Consider the following 16,898-nt stretch of genomic DNA (forward strand, 5'->3'; position numbering starts at 1 on the left):
TGGTATTGGTATTTTTTCTCGACGGTTCTCCACTTTTATGAAGATATTTTGTTGTGTCCTTTCATCATGTCAATAATGCCATGTAAATAGTAAATGTTCAATCTACAGGATGGGATGCATTCTGGGAGCAATACTTATTGTGAGCGTATAATTAAATCATGACACTTTCTACAGTTTACATAAAATCATTTGAAATTACTGAAATCCATTTTTAACTTAATTTTTGGTTGACTACTTGTTTGTTTCGTTACACTTGTACTCTTTGCAGTCAATTTAGCTTGATTTTCTTTCACTGCGTTTTCCAACCGTTGTTTCATCGCGAGTGAGCCCGCCATAATTGACCTGAAATGAACGGGATATTTTGGACCAATAGCGAGCAGTTTTTGGAACGCGAACTCGTGCTGCCGTCGAGAGAACGACGTTGCTGTGCTTAACGCTGATGATTCAAGTAAAAGCTCGAGAAGAAGAGGAAGACAAATAGACAATAATTGAAGACCTGCAATAGAAATTTAAATCATCTTTTAAACGCATCCAATTCTTATTCCATAAAGATAAAAAACAAAACCAAACTTCAAGTGACTCAAAGTGATTCATCATTACATGTAGAGCACAATAAAAACATATACTGCAATATATCCAGCAAAATAAAGCTTTTGCTTACAAAAGACGAGTAAAGCCTATTAAATCGTGAGTTAAATAATGAAATTACAAGACTAATATAACATGTACAGTATCGTTATTCGTCAACATCAATATCAATAGTCATTCACAGGACTCTACTAACCTGGATGATTTAACTCTACAAACATCTACTATATAACATATATGAAGTAAAAAAACTTACGATTATCTTCGTCGGTGAGACCAAGCAAAACATCCATTATTTCAATAGATTTTAGAACAACAGATAACTTTAATTCAGTGGAAGGTGGAATCGTTGCAGCTTCTTGTACTATTGTCAAAATATGTGGGGCAACCAAGTGAACGTAGCCAAGGATTCGTGTCAAGTCTCCTGAAGAGAACATTGAGTAACAGGTTTCCACAGCTTTCAATTGAACCTAAAGATGTAAAAAGATAGGATAGCAGAATGAAGGCACAAACTCACGCTTCAAAGATTCCCAGCAAATACAAAAGTATATATAAATGTACAGTTTTCCTCATGCTTCTAAAGCCTGATTTTCTACCAGCAAATGTTATGGTTTAATAATGTTTCACAAATAATGTTTCACAAATAATGTTAATAATGTTATGGTTTAATTAATGTTTCACAAAATTCATGTCATTCAAAAAACTGACTATCTACATAACCGCTTGTCCACCACTAACCTTCACCCTCCCCCTCCTCAATATCTATCATTTACCTTCATCCCCCCCCGAAAGTACTTACATTTGCATCGGTGGACTTGACAGCACGTATGAATATTTCAACGCAATCATTATGTAACTGGGTGACGGTCGTCACCGGAAGTGGAGCAGTAATAACAAACAACGCAATGGCAGCCATTACACTACATTCATCCACCTGTCGTGTTGATCGCTTTTCCTTAACTGGATTGATCATTGCGAACAAAGAACTAGACAAATAGATTTGTCATTGCCGTTACAAGCCCACTGAACGTAACACATTAGTGGAATGTTATCTCTAGCTAAGAATAATGACCTAAGTGTTTCCACGTAGAAACACAACATTACAAAGTAATGTGAAATTGTTAGTGTAACAAATAATACAGAAGATGCGAAATAAAATAAAGAAATGTCTCCTGGGCACCAAACATTTACTTTGACAAAAACGTTTCTTACCTTTGAAAATATCCGATGAAATCTTTTGAATTATCACATTGCATAAAACGTTGTGAGCTGAGAATATCTTTCAGCGCTTTTAATGACGACGTAACCACTAGCGGCATTTTGGGTGAAGAGACAGTTTGACTTGATTTAACCAGCGGTAATTCGCAAGAAGCGGCTTCCTCAAAAACACTCGTAATCAGCCGTAAAACAATCGGTAGAATGTCGGAAAGTGCTTGCGAAGTACAAAGATCTGGTACTTCTGCCAGTATACCGACTGTAGTTGAAATAACACGACTGATTTCTGTTAAAGATCCTGACAAAAGTAGATGATGATAATAGTGGGAAAAAAGTTGAAATGAAAAATTTTTTATTCATTCTTAAACTTAAAAAAGAAACAGCGTTGCAGTAAAATTCTAAAACATTCATACCTTTACTAGTCACAGATAATCTAGGATTTTGTTGCATCTTCCCAGAATCCTTAAAAATTGAAGGAAAATACCGCGCCAACAAACACATACATGTTTCCATGGCACCAAATACGACTGATTTGCCAGGTTCAATTGCCTCTTCGCCTACAAAAGCAGCACTGTCCTTCGTTCTCTTCTTTGTTAGAACTTCACGAGTACCGTGGACTACACGCGAGACAGAACTCATTATAATCTGGTGGCTCGCTAGACTGTCCAGCGTCAACAGCAATCGATGCATTACGTTAAGTAGTTCAACTGCAATAGTCTAAAATAGAAAGTAACATAAGATGAAATAAATGTCTTCCGGAAAAGAAAAACAGTACATTCATCTTGTGAAAAGTAAAGCATTACATACATACGGAAGGTCATGAATGGTTTTCAAATAAAAGTATCGTCAACCGTCCTGCTGTTCAAAACTCAAGTCTAGCAGTTTTCTACTTACGTCATTGTGACCAATGTATTCACGAGCCCACGGTGTGTCAAGCAAGCAGTTAACAGCGTTAATACAGGAAGTTATAGTCTCCGGAGTGTAAGTTAAACGCGTCGAACACAATGCTTTCACGGATAAACCAAGAACAAGATGAAAACGCTCAGAATTTAAATCCTCCGGTGATTTTTGAGCACGAGGTACACTTAGGATTGCGTTGGGAACATTGCCTGAAGATATAAATACGTACACATTAATACTATCAACACCTACGGACAGATAAAACTCTATTGTAGAATGAAAATAACACTCCCTTAACTACTTTTTGATCTTAGGCATTTTCCATTAAGAAATCTTTTTGAACAATTGATAATTATTGACGAGAAACAACTCAAACACAATGTTAGTTTAGTTATTTGCAACGAAGCAAACTGCAAGGAAGCTATGATCCAATAAAAATCAAATTTTCTATTTGTTCGAAGAGAGAAAAAATTCACCCCTACCCCTCTTCTCGTGATCAACTCCACTCCCTCTCTCAGAACATCTATATACCTGTGCTAATATCTTCCACTTCCTTTGCAACGTTTTCAAAGCCCTCGGCATGAAGCCATAAGGCAGAAGCGTGAATTATTGGTGGCCACGCTTTTTCAAAATAAACCTTAGATTCGTTCATTGATTCCTGTCTAAAAATCAACATTTTTGTGTCAAAATCAGTACACCAGGATAAAAATACCTTCACCGCCCCCCCGGAGCACTACAATATACAGTATGACGTATGTTACTCTTACCCATAAAACATTCCACCGCTGAGAGGTAATTGAGACATGTATTCGGGGGTAAAGAAAGATAACCATAATCTTTAACAGCTCCCAACCAATAATGATGTAGATCTCGTATATGTGAAACGACCAATGTAATAAGGGGTTCTTGCACTTCAGCATTTTCTTTAATAGGATGTTGAGGAGATCTTTCTAAACTTTTTTGTTTCATCGCAACAATATAAACCTGTGTATTCACGAATGTAGCAAAACAACTAAATCTGAGAAATGTGTGATGATTATTATGGTATACATCATAGTACATAGAGGGATAAATGAGAATACATGGAAATGCAGAGAAATGCGTGATGATTATTATGGTATACATCATAGTACAAAGAGGGATAAATGAGAATACATGGAAATACAGAGAAATGCGTGATGATTATTATGGTATACATCATAGTACGAAGAGGGATAAATGAGAATACATGGAAATACAGAGAAATGCGTGATGATTATTATGGTATACATCATAGTACGAAGAGGGATAAATGAGAATACATCGAAATACAGGTTGAAGAGGGAAGCAAATAGACAAAAAAGTAAATGTATGTGGAATAGATGAGAATACTGACGAATATTTAAGACAACAGTGGAAAACATGACAACACAGAGCATAGAACTTGTTAAACAGCACATTATCATAATATATGTTATACCTGAGCCCATGCCTTTAGAACAGCAAGTTTCTCCATGGTGTTTGCGCTTTCATTGTACAGTTGAGAAGATGAATCCTGCTCAGTTCCAAACTTCGACAATGACGTCACAAGAAGCTGTTGTATACGTCTGACGTCATTCAAATCGTATGAAACACCGCTGGCAATCCATGTACTGCAGACCTACACGAGATTTGAATCGTAATAAGGAAACCATTTTCTCAAAAGTCTTTGGCAATTGGATAGATATATAATTCTATTTAAACGCACAGTCATATACACAACACACTTTATTCCGAGTGCGTATACTTTCTATTTTGTCAAGTTACAAATTAAGTTAATTAAGAAGACATTTATCTCATACAACACATTGTAAATGGTGAAATAAAACTTTATGTCGTCACTATGTATGGCTATGAAATAAACAAAGCGATACTAATTGTTATTAAAAACCAAAACCCTGCCATTATTAATATGGTAACCACTAAACAACAAGATATGAACAATTTGCTGTACCTCACAAGCCATAGCTGTAACGTCAGCTGGAGTGTCTACGGCAAATGCAGGTCGCAAAGCAGCTCCAACCTTTATCAAACAACAAAGAAATCTGTATTCAAATAAACAATCCCACTCGCGCACACATCTATGATATGGGTACCTGTGCTTGAAACTGTTCAAGTATTACATGACCAGCATAATCTGGATCTTGTACTGATGAAAACTTCTTGACAATTTCCTGCAACCGTAAAAATAAACATTTAAAAACAAACAAGAATGTATAAAACTGTACATATGATAATAAAAGTAAACAAATACATTTTACCTGCAATGTTTCGAGTCCTTCGACCTTGAGTTGAACAGATGTGGCTGTAGCAGCAATAAAAGCCAAACGAACCAGTTCAGATAAATGCATTATAAGATAGTCACCTGCAACGAAAGAAAATGAGCAATTTTTTCATCAAAATAATCAAACAAGAGCAATGACGTACCTCTTCCACTGTTTCTTTTTAACTGTCGTGCCAAACTTAAATCAAAATGCGCTCGTTCTTGTTCGCATACGTTCATAATCTTCTGAACACATTTTGAAGCAAAGACACGCGTTGGCCATCTTGGTACAACAGTGGGATGTGTTTCTTCTACTTTATTAAAAGCCCCCATTCCACCACTTTCATCATCATCATCATCTCCACCTTAATAAAGAGGAAGTTTTTAAAACAAAAACGTTCAGAAAACTACAGTGTGTGTTTACAGTGTGCTCAACAACAACAAACTACGACTTCTATTTCTGTTCATATCATCCTTGCTTTAATACAATTCATTCGACAATACCATACGCATTAACTATTTGGCTCAGACTCCCAAATAGCAACGCCGAGAGACAAAATGACTTTTAATTTTTGTTTGTTTATGAATGAAGACTTAATTGTATTCTGCTTATTCTATTAAACATCAATGATAATTTAATGATAATATACATTTACCTTTATTTGCTTTGTCTTCTTTTTCAGATTTTGCAGCAGATAAAACACTTTTACATAGACCCAACCAATGAAGGAGTTTTTCCGGGGCTAGGGTTTGTAACATGCTGTTCAAACAGTCTTGAATGTTCGATCTTAATCCACGGTCTACCTCAGTATCTAACATCCCAAATAATGCTCCTAAAACATGCCACATAATGAACACAAATTTTGTTTCATAGACATAAATTCAAGATATTATTACAGTTAGGATGATTTTTGAAGCTGTGACTACGTAACAAAATAAATGCTTTAGATCTAACACTTCTTCACATTCAATTATAGTTCTTTCACATACCTTCCAAGCCATCATCACCAATGGTCACAACATATGTTGATTTTGATTGTTCTTTCTCGGTTTTGCATGCAAGCGCATGCTCACAAACATCTTTCGCTTCCCGTTGCGACAGTTGACGAAGACAAGCTACAGCTGCACGACGCAGGATTAAATGTGGACTCGAGAGGTTTATGCAAAGACTGGGAACCAATGTCGACAAGTTCACGTGCCTCGGTGCAAATATATGCAATTGTTGTAAACAGGATATGGCTTCTGACTGAACAATGGAGTCGGGGTGATGCTGCATTACTGAGGCAGCAACCAAACAAGAAGAACGTATGTCTTTAATGGATTTTGATGTATCTATAGATAAAATACATCTATCAATAAACGTTCAGAACGTAGGTCTTTAATGGATTTTGATGTATCTATAGATACAATACATCTATCAATAAAGGTTGCAACAACATAAATGTATATTAACCGTATTTTTCACTCATACACTTCAGTATCTGTTCTGTTATGAATTAAAATATATCTAGAACTCTGTTTTGTCTTATGGTAAAAAATAAAAATCATAACATGAATAGTACACAGACCTTGGAGTTCAGGACCAATGCTTGTTATTAATGCAGCCAGACATTTTCCAAGGCATTGATGAATTTCAGTGTTAGAAGGCGGAACGGATAATAGCAAAGACATGGTTTGCTCTAACGTTGACTCCGCGTAACCGCGAAACATTGGACCACCACAATCTGCTATCAATGCAAGCGCATGTAGTGCCCAAACCTTAAAGAAGAAAAGAAGCAGAGGTCATTTTTGATGTATATACATCAAAAAATCTAAGGATTAATCTTCAAATGATTAACAGAGCCCAAGTCTGTACAACAGAGCCCAAGTCTGTACAACAGAGCCCAAGTCTGTACAACAGAGCCCAAGTCTGTACAACAGAGCCCAAGTCTGTAAAACAGAACCCAAGTCTGTACAACAGAGCCAAAGTCTGTACAACAGAGCAAAGTCTGTACAATAAAGCCCAAGTCTGTACAACAGAGCCCAAGTCTGTGCAAAACTCAAAATGCAAAATTAGAAATTCACCCATTCCAAAATATCTGAAATTTAAATTTACTCTCAGGAAAATTTCATGTGGAACAGTGCATATACGCTATACACATTGCATAAATTAGGCTACAAAAAAGACTGGTGACAAGGCTCACCTGGCTAAGAAAAGGAATGGGAACAAGACTCACCTAGCTAAAAAACGACTGGTGACAAGGCTCACCTGGCTAAGAAAAGGACTGGTAACAAGACTCATCTAGCTAAAAAAATGAGTGGTGACAAGGCTCACCTGGCTACAAAAGGACTGGTGACTAGGCTCACCTGAACAGTTGATGAAGACATGTCTTGAGCCAACGCTAATAGTATACTGACACTGGTTTGTGTATGTTGACCAGCTCCCATTCCACCGACATAACGATGCAGACATCCTAACGCAATCGATTGTCCAGTTCGAGAAACTGCGTCACGAGATCCTTGAATCTTGGCAAAGATGCCTTGGGCTATCTGTGCCACGTATGCGGGCTCATCTACGACTTGTGCCATTCGTCCCAGTGCCTCGGCGGCTGCACATCTCAAAATGGCATCGGAGTTATTCAAAGCGCTCTAACAACAAAGATGAATTCGGAAATCATCTAGCTCTTGTTTACTTCGACATAGTTAGGCAATACAAGTCATATCTTTAGCATAGTCAAGAAAGTTTAAACATACACGAGAAACAGATTCAAAAGATTTATACTGTCAAAATCAAATACCAAAGAGTTATAACACAAACCATGACAAGGTTATCAGCAGTTGCAAGTACATCTCTATCACTAAAAGAAGACTTCGTCTCTCCCATAGCCTATAGAATAAATAAGAAATTAAGAAAAAAAATTTCCAAGTTTGATGAAATTAACGTTGCTAATTTTACCATCAATGCACCAAGAAATGCCGTAAAGATATTCATTGTAACTGCTTGAACCTTTCCAGCTTTTGTGTTCTTTATACAAGAGGCAAAATGAGTGAGTAATTGATTACGATTCTTCTGAGCAATATGAGGAAACATTTGACCAAAAAGTTTTATAGAAGCATCAATGACAGCAACACCAAGAGGAAGAGGACCAGGGTGCTCTGGTGACTTTATATAAAAAAGACTAAATTAGAACTAGAAAAAAAACTTCTTTGTATCAAGACATAGCTTAATCATATTTCATGATTGCTAAAAACTATAAAGCGATAAAGAATTTAATCCAGTGGTTGATGTAGAAACCCGAACCTTTTCATCATAACTAAACAAGCAAGAATAATCATGTTCGAGTGCACCAGATCCAGAAGCACTGTTTGGCTGCAGCTAAAGAATAATTAAAAAGAAGATGTTACAAAGATCTGACAATGAAAATTACAACATACAATTACCTGATCCTCAACTGATTTGTGATCAGTCTCCTGAAGCCATGTCCCTAGTAGTATGCTGTCGTCCTTATGGCACATGGTTCGCAGCAGTGACGTAGTCGTCATTGATTGGTTGAAACTTAGAGTGAATTCTGACACTAGTTCACGGACGATAGAATTTAGAAGACCTGGAAATATTTAAAAATTTGGTCGATATAGTCTCTTAAATTCAGTTTTAAAAAAGGACAAGTCACAATATAGTACACACAAATTTACAAAAACTAACGAATAGTACTAAGATCGTGTAAAGTTCAAAACAACACTGACTTTTCACTCGTAATTTCAAACGGCTATGAAATGTTTTACTTCTTTTACTATAAAATATTTCATTTCTCCATAAACTCCAATTTAATATTTATTCATATTTTATGATGTGAACATCCAAGGATTTCATGGTAAACAAAAACATCTTTAACAAAACTCATCAAAATCTGTAGTAGTGGATGAGCAGTTGGCTCGGGCATGCGCAGTCCACTCGATTAATTGTTCAAGTACACAGTCACGGTAACAATCAACTGAATGAACTTGCACTGCTTTCTCATAGGAACTGGCCAATAACCCTACATCTATGTTGCCTAGCAACTTTGCACTTAAAATCGCTTTTTACAGATTTATGAATATCATTAGACTGTTGTTCTACGAACCTATATATTACCTTCATATGATTTGGGTGGCAACAGTTGGAAAGTTTCAAATAATCTCAGTCTGATCATAGCAGTGCTCACTTTAAGGTGATTCCCATGAGAGCGAACAACATCCGGTAGACTGAAAATTAAAATCATTTGCACTTTAAAACTTTAGTTACCCTATAACAATATGTTGATTCAGCTGTTTTAGAGTCCATATGTCTAGTAAACCCACAGGAAACAAGTAATTTATTCAATGGGATTGAGTTTATTAAAATAAGATGTAAGAGATGAGTTTATTAAAATTCATGTAAGCAAAAACAAAGCCAATCACAAGATATTAAGAAAACTTACTGTGTCGTCATAATAACACATGATTCTAAAGGTAACATTATTCGTCGTATTACGTCATCAACAAGTAATTCTGGACAATGTTTAATGAACGCAAGCAAAGCTGTGTAAGAAAATGTGGATGTTGTTAGTTCAACAAGTACATAAAATAATAGTTCATTATTTATATCTGTCTTTATTAACTGTTTGTTACATGGATAATAAAACTGTAATGATTTATAGTTGGCCCAGTTTTCATGTAATCACATCAATAATGATTTATAGTTGGCCCAGTTTTCATGTAATCACATCTGTAATGATTTATAGTTGGCCCAGTTTTCATGTAATCACATCAATCATTTAAGTCGTTTGTCGTCCATTATGTTTTAATTGCCCGATAAAAGACGACTGAAACGACGAAAACGATTAAAAGCAACTAGGCTTATGAAAATCCCTCTATAATTAACTGTCAATGGTAAATTCTAGCTTTTACAAATATACAAACATAACAAGCTACTTACCCGCAAGAGCTCCAGCCCGACATTCAAGTGTTACTTGCCACGTAAATGGATCACCTTTTTTCTTCTCTGACTCTGCCTCGTCAGGTGTCGGTGGAAAGGCACTCGCCCATAGACCCAACATCTTTGGAAGAAAATGACGAACTGTTGACGTACCTAAAAATTGAAATGAACGTCATAAGTAAATGTTATAGCAAAGAACATCAAATATGTAGAATACCTAAAGTCATTAATGATCCCATTATCATCCAACCACATTTTGCTCTAACCATTGCCCATTTCTCATCTTCTTTCGTTCGTTTCAACATGTCTTCAGCGACAGCAAACACGGACTTAGAAGAAACACAAAATTTTGTAAAAAAGAGATTAACAGAAATAGACTACCGTAAAATAACCCAATTTTTGAAAAAGCAAGATTTTTGAACTGTCAAAAACATTTTCCTGCCGACAATTTAAAGAAATATGAGATAAAAAAACATTCTTCAAAAAGCATCATCTTGTAAACTCATGATTCGAGTTATATTTCAAAGAAACAACGACGTTGTATCCACGTTATTTTTAAGTCATTATCAAGGCAAGTGATTCAAATCTTCAGGTTAAAAGATGTTTCACTTTTTTTGGAGGTTTTATGATACGTTAAGCCATCATTTACAGAAAAAAACAACCAAACAACAAAAAGTTCTTCTAGATCTGCCTATAGTTTACTCGTTAGAGAGGAGGAAGTGGAAATAAGGAGAGTTGGGATTGATTCTCACGTACGACATTGTACCTTGCCTTTCTTGTGAGGAATACCGAGAGGACAGAGACGAACAGCACCAATCAACGCACTCAACGTGTACGCGTATCCCGAAATTATTTCAAGCGAAGAGAATGTTCGAAGCTCGGTAATACATCGTTCAATCATCGGCGAGAGACGTGAAGGAATAGCAATTGTGATGGTACGGAGACACCAAGCAACACTAAGACGAGCAGCCGGAGCAGAGTGAATAAGAACGGATAAAACAGTTTCAATAGTGCTTTCGTTGATTAAAGTACCAGCACATGTGGCAAGATCTTGTGTGAGACAAGCAAGTTCTTGCAAAGTGCAAATTATAGAATGTTGTGTGGCAAGAACAAATTCGTTTATTTCAGTTGAAGATGTTCCATCCCGATTTTGTGTCATTTGTTTCACCTGGAAATTAAAAGATGAATGACAGTTAATCACGTGACAATTGAAAGATGAATGGTAGTTAATCACGTGACAATTAAAAGATGAATGGTAGTTAATCACGTGACAATTAAAAGATGAATGGTAGTTAATCACGTGACAATTAAAAGATGAATGGTAGTTAATCACGTGACAATTAAAAGATGAATGGTAGTTAATCACGTGACAATTAAAAGATGAATGGTAGTTAATCACGTGACAATTAAAAGATGAATGGTAGTTAATCGCGTGACAATTAAAAGATGAATGGTAGTTAATCACGTGACAATTGATTAAATAGAAAGATGAGTATTTTTCTGTAACATCAGAGACATCTAAACTGAGCATCATATTTATACACAAGCAAATGACTTCACATAGCCACTGTAAACCATGTGTCATGTTTGACTTGGTCATTGCCAAGAATCTTATAGCAAGGGCTGAGAAAATTAATAAAGAACTTTAACCTTGGTCATTTGTTTGGAGATAAGTTTACAAAGTTCCTTTCCAGCTATCACTTGAGCTTTCTCACCCAATAAACGACCCAACATAGATCTCAATATGAATGAGACACATTTCCTTGAGTACACTGCATCCACATGATTTGAGGTTGCTTTTGAGTTAGACAACAACTCAAGAATACGTCCAAGAATATAGCCAACATTTTTTTCAACCCAAGTTCCTCCCATTTCATTGAAGAGAACAACATACGCCTAATGTAAAGTAAAACATATTTTATAATTTTCATATCAACTTGAATAAAGTTTTTTGTTGAGTAAAATTTCTTGGGACTAATACTTAAAGATTTCACATCTTACAAAAAAGATAATCAAAATACTGGCTGTTTTGCTGTTTGCACACATTTCAACATTAGACATAGGTATATAAACAATTTATAAAATGATTTTTGATCTTGTGATATCCTTAACTATTTAATACAAAACTTATGCAACCTACTTGTGTTACACCAACACGAACTTCCTGTGGAATGGTGGTCTTCAAAAGTTCACCACTCCCCCCTTTCAAGAATCCAATCCCACCTCTTAGGAAGCCAGCCGACATCAGATCAAACATCTCATCCATACTGATCTTTTTATTCTTGTTGTTTGCCAGGGGCCTTGAGCCTTCGGGTGGACGCTGAGTGGCTGCCATTAGCTTTCCAACAAGACTTGACACACCCACCCTGACGTCATAATTTGAACCCTCAAGAGCTTTGAGACATATTGAAAATAGTGTCTCTAGTTCAGTGGTATATGTAAAGCTAGCATGCTTTAACAACTCTTTTGTGCACTAAACAAAAACATATTTTGTAACAATGCTAAATTGATTCAAAAACACTAGTATGTTGTATACCTCAGCAACAGCACATCGCACAGCCATTGAACGATCCACAAGAGCAGTTTTGATACATTTAAAGATGTCTTTGTGACATGAGGCAGCCTACCAAGTCCACTCAATATTCTTTGGCAACATAAAAGGATTTCACAGCGACCTTGAGACTTAAGCAAATATCAAACATAAGGATCTTTTCTGTTGTTTTAGAATGTTTTTCAAAATGGCATATTGAATCATACAGTCAAACCTCTGAATTTTTCATTGCTTTGATAAGTATTTGTACTGTTTCAGGAGCAGAACCACCAACCTTAATAATGATAAATAAGTAGTGGAGCTAGAAAGGCTGATATAACCTTTATTTTTCAACACATTTGAGTTTAATCAAAAATAATGCATTACCATTCTCCCAAGTTTTTCAAAAATTGTCCCAACAGTTGCAATGGCTGCCCTGGTAAATGAAAAATTTCTGATTCCTTAAATGCTTTTATGTGTTTAGAAATCTTAACATAACATTTTGTTGACAGTTTCATTGCCAAGAAGAAGAATACTTGTAAAGGTTGGTAGACATCTTAAAAAGAACATTGCCATTAAATTTTTTTTACTGAATATACAAAAAGATGCACATTTTTTGAAATCAAAAAATGACTATTAGCGACCCCAATAATTAGGTTGTGCTATGTAAATTTCTCAACATTAGCATTAATTATTCTTTTCTTCAGAAATTCATCTCTTACAGTGACTGAACACCAAAAAATTTCCATAGCATGAAAAAATTACGAGTTGGCAGCACAACTCCTAAGTAATGTTGAGTTGAATGAAAATAAAGCAACACACTATGCTAGACAATATTATTCCATGAACAAATGCGTTGGACTTTCACTCACAATTTAACGGATAAATTAGCATCATCTTTTCCTTTTATAATTTCTGAGCATGTATTAACTGTATCAAAGGCACTGAACTGGTCACCATTGAGATAAAGTTGAGCAAAGCAACGACCAAGAAGTTGTCTGGTTGGTGGACCACATTCGCCATATAACTGTTTGGATAATCCTGCCACCAAATCTTTCTGACACGCTTTAAGTTCAGCCTATACATGTTCAAAATTTGAATTAATCAATTTGGTTGTGTCCAAGCTCCAGGAAAGAAATAACAAGAAGCAAGACCTTTTTAGCAGCATTTATGCTTTCTTCAAAGGTCTTTAACCACTCATACACAAACACTGGCTGCCTTTTTGCCGGTAGACGTTGATATTCTCGTTCATCGAACGCAATGAGCTCGTGAAAAGATTTGGACATTATTTACGAGAAAACTTTGTTAGTTTTGAAATATTAAACTATTTTACCAATTCGACATCATCATTCTTTTATGGAAATGGTAATTAAATTCCCCGGACACCAGATCTTTCCTCAATCCCCCTTAATGCAATAATCTATTAGGTATTATCTCCAATCCGAATCCGATCTGCTGTTACTGATTTTGATTAACAGCGTGGGCAACAATGGGCACGTGGGGTAGCGCGCTTTATGAAAAGAATGAATGGAGATACGCTTATCTTTTTAGTCGGTGGGTTTTTGGTTTTCGATTCTCGCAATGCAAACCTGAGAATTGTTACCAAAGTCACTTGCAAAATATACAATGGAAACATCTCAAGTGTCTCAACCTTTCAAAATGACCAGTCAGCAAATGTCTGAATACTGGAATGACAAAATTCCAGTGGTTTTCGCTTACTTCTCTACGGCATGTTGGGATTTACTACAGAAGTTATATTTACAGGTATATGGTACTTCTTGGATAGTCATTACAACTATGGTTGGACTCTTGTTGGTTGCACATCATTATGGTCTTTTCCTATATATGCTGTGTCGATTTTCGCGATTGAAAAAATGAGTTTGTTTCTTCACACTAAGCTGCCATTGGCTGCTCGCGGTCTGATTTACTTATCATGGATTTATTTGTCAGAATTTATATCTGGTTTTATTTTACGTCAGTTTGGAGCATGTCCTTGGGATTACCATGGTTACACAACTTTTCATTTCAAGGGACTGATTGCCTTTGATTATGCACCATTGTGGTATATTGGTACATTATTACTAGAAACCACTTTCATCAAATATACTTTGACTTTGCAACATACTGAACTGAAGAGTATTTAAAAATGTTAAGTAGTAAATTATAAAGATGTTCTTTACAAAAAAATTATAATTAATACATATTTGTTAACATTAATGAGCGTTATTGCGCATTAACTGTGCAAATATGACAGAGTTAATCTATCAGTGTTTGTCATTTTTAAATAAGATACAAATTATGGAATTTCAAATGAAATATATTGTTTGCCAAGGCAAATTATTGTTATAGAATTTATTATTGTGGACAATTTCAACATAAATATCAAGATATTAGATCTCTTTTTGGATCCATGATAACAGACATAAGAATGCCATCTGATTCTATTTTCCATGAAAACCTATAAAAAAAAAGGAAACTTTATCTATAAGCTACCCTATATAAATTTCATTCATATTCTGTGCTTAAGTAAAACTGACTTCGTTCCAGCAGGGATCAGAGTAACATCACTTTTTGACAGTTCTTTATCCATAATGTTACAACTCAAGTAGGTGATCCCTTCCTAAAATTACGACAAATTACATGCGCATATTGAGATTTACGATAAACTGTAAATGGCATCTTACTATTTGCCAGAGCCATGTTTCAGAATCCCCATTTGTTGCATAATTTCCTTGACCATAAACTCTAATCTATGAAAAATCTCAAAGTCAAAATTAATAGTAAGGAAGGTCTGAGCGAATAGAAAATCCAAAGATTTATAATTAAATATTTTAGCCTTACAAGTTTTATACAAATATTCATATGTTATTACCATGGTCTGCTTAGTTTGGAACATGACTTTGTAGCCTTTTTCTCTTATTTCATCCTTATTTTCATCAACCCACTTGATAGCACAAAATTAAGAAAAATAATTGTTGTAGTTTAATGTCTTTCCTATAAATAATGTATGAAAGCCAATGGTTGTAAGTCAAACTAAGTAATATCAAGCTAGAAATCATTTATCTAACCTTTTGTAACAAGAAAGGACTGGCTAGTTCAGTTGTTTTATCAAGTTGGAATGGTGGTGAGTCAGTGATAGTACCTGTGCAAATGTATTTTGACATTTCAAAGATATATTTGTAGTCGTTGAAAACATATTTAATTAGCAAATTTATGAAACTTCTACCATCAATAGGTATTCCTGTCCTGTATTGCTCTGATTCAAAGAACCTAACATTATAAGAATCAATATTCAAACATGACTTATCAACATATTTCAAATCATAGATTTCAAAATTATATGTACGATTTAACAATTGGAACAAGATCTTTTCCCAGATCTGCACAATAAAACCATTTTTCAAATAGGGTAGTTGTGTCATCTTCACAGTAATATCTAGGAAAAAAACATAATTATATTAGTCACTATATTCATGAATGTCAAATAGCATGATGTGTTGAAAGATCTACCTAAGACAATCTTGTTCTCCTTTCTCACGTTCTCTTTCAATAACCTAGAATTCACAATGATGCAAATTGATGTAAAAAGCAGATTGAAATGTAGAATAATAACTCTTACCATTCCTATTGTATTAGGAAATCGCTGAGGACTGTGTGGTATGTGACAGGGCAGAAGAAAAACCTGCAAGTACATAAAAATGACAACAGTTTTACAGCCAATTTTCACCAAAATAATTTCTTACTTTGAATCACCAATAACTTCAATGCGACTTTGAAAACTTAGAAAAAATTTCCAAACCTAAAGTTTATGTTTGGTAAAAGAAATTGCTATGAAAATTAAATTACATTTACCTCGCCCTCTTTGATGATTATATCTTTAGGTTTTCCTTGTTCCTTCACTTTCAAGCACATGTTGCCTTTCACCATGTAAAACAACTGGGAAATTATTAACACATGCATTAATGTAGCGTAATGTCAATGTATTTTTGTCAATGTACTTTTGATGATGGACAAAACCATTGGAAATTCATGGGATAAGTCACCTCTTCTCCTTCTTCGATATGAAAATCTTTCCTTGAGTTTGGTCCACCAACAAACATAATTTTCAGTTGACCATCACCATACCTATGAAAACGCACAGGTGTATATATCATGTAATTTATTATTATTCTAAATGCGTAAAAATTGCCAAGTCAAGTTCAATATTAAAGTCAATTCTTAGAAAATTTCAAATAATTAATTACAAATTAGGGTGTTAAGCATTTGTTTACTCACATGAGTTTGTTGCAAACTGGAGGTACAAACGAGCCTTCATTTTCTGCTACCCATATTTTTGTGTTAATTACTTTGATACTGGGTTCGTTAGCCATGATTAGAAAGAAATGAAATTTGTTTAATTTGATCGTGTGGCACACAACCCAGAAAGTCATCAAACTTATAAATTTGCATTT

General features: G+C 35.1%; 2 protein-coding genes across 3 annotated transcripts; both read right to left on the reverse strand.

Annotated features, from left to right (window-relative positions):
- Positions 1-131: 131 nt before the first annotated feature.
- On the reverse strand, positions 132-13,804 carry LOC124441269 (HEAT repeat-containing protein 5B-like). The gene is given in 35 exon segments (XM_046991721.1): positions 132-496; positions 845-1,058; positions 1,388-1,574; positions 1,801-2,101; positions 2,217-2,520; positions 2,698-2,912; positions 3,235-3,365; positions 3,471-3,516; positions 3,519-3,687; positions 4,163-4,342; positions 4,676-4,744; positions 4,818-4,895; positions 4,983-5,086; positions 5,149-5,349; positions 5,641-5,817; positions 5,975-6,316; positions 6,553-6,742; positions 7,331-7,612; positions 7,782-7,850; positions 7,920-8,126; positions 8,265-8,339; positions 8,405-8,568; positions 9,096-9,205; positions 9,421-9,520; positions 9,918-10,070; positions 10,135-10,246; positions 10,684-11,085; positions 11,568-11,813; positions 12,058-12,390; positions 12,454-12,542; positions 12,545-12,599; positions 12,683-12,742; positions 12,835-12,883; positions 13,320-13,525; positions 13,602-13,804. Coding segments are annotated over 35 exon segments (6,063 nt in total). The 5' UTR covers positions 13,734-13,804; the 3' UTR covers positions 132-185.
- Positions 13,805-14,586: 782 nt separating this feature from the next.
- LOC124442594 (3-hydroxyanthranilate 3,4-dioxygenase-like) lies at positions 14,587-16,883 on the reverse strand. Of its 2 annotated transcripts, XM_046993081.1 has the most exons (12): positions 16,723-16,883; positions 16,491-16,572; positions 16,300-16,383; positions 16,067-16,129; positions 15,958-16,001; positions 15,794-15,883; positions 15,674-15,717; positions 15,516-15,589; positions 15,320-15,391; positions 15,132-15,197; positions 14,985-15,067; positions 14,587-14,905 (listed from the first exon to the last, which is right to left on the reverse strand). In XM_046993081.1, the coding sequence occupies exons 1-12, from the start codon at positions 16,875-16,877 to the stop codon at positions 14,830-14,832; spliced, it is 933 nt and encodes a 310-aa protein (XP_046849037.1). In that variant the 5' UTR covers positions 16,878-16,883; the 3' UTR covers positions 14,587-14,829. The 2 variants fall into 2 exon arrangements, with proteins under 2 accessions (XP_046849037.1, XP_046849038.1); XM_046993082.1 differs by lacking the exon at positions 14,587-14,905 and having other exon boundaries at positions 14,983-15,067; positions 15,132-15,208; positions 16,723-16,880.
- Positions 16,884-16,898: the final 15 nt, after the last annotated feature.

The sequence above is a fragment of the Xenia sp. Carnegie-2017 genome, unplaced genomic scaffold, assembly GCF_021976095.1.
Source record: "Xenia sp. Carnegie-2017 unplaced genomic scaffold, XeniaSp_v1 HiC_scaffold_20, whole genome shotgun sequence".
Classification (NCBI taxonomy): domain Eukaryota; kingdom Metazoa; phylum Cnidaria; class Anthozoa; order Malacalcyonacea; family Xeniidae; genus Xenia; species Xenia sp. Carnegie-2017.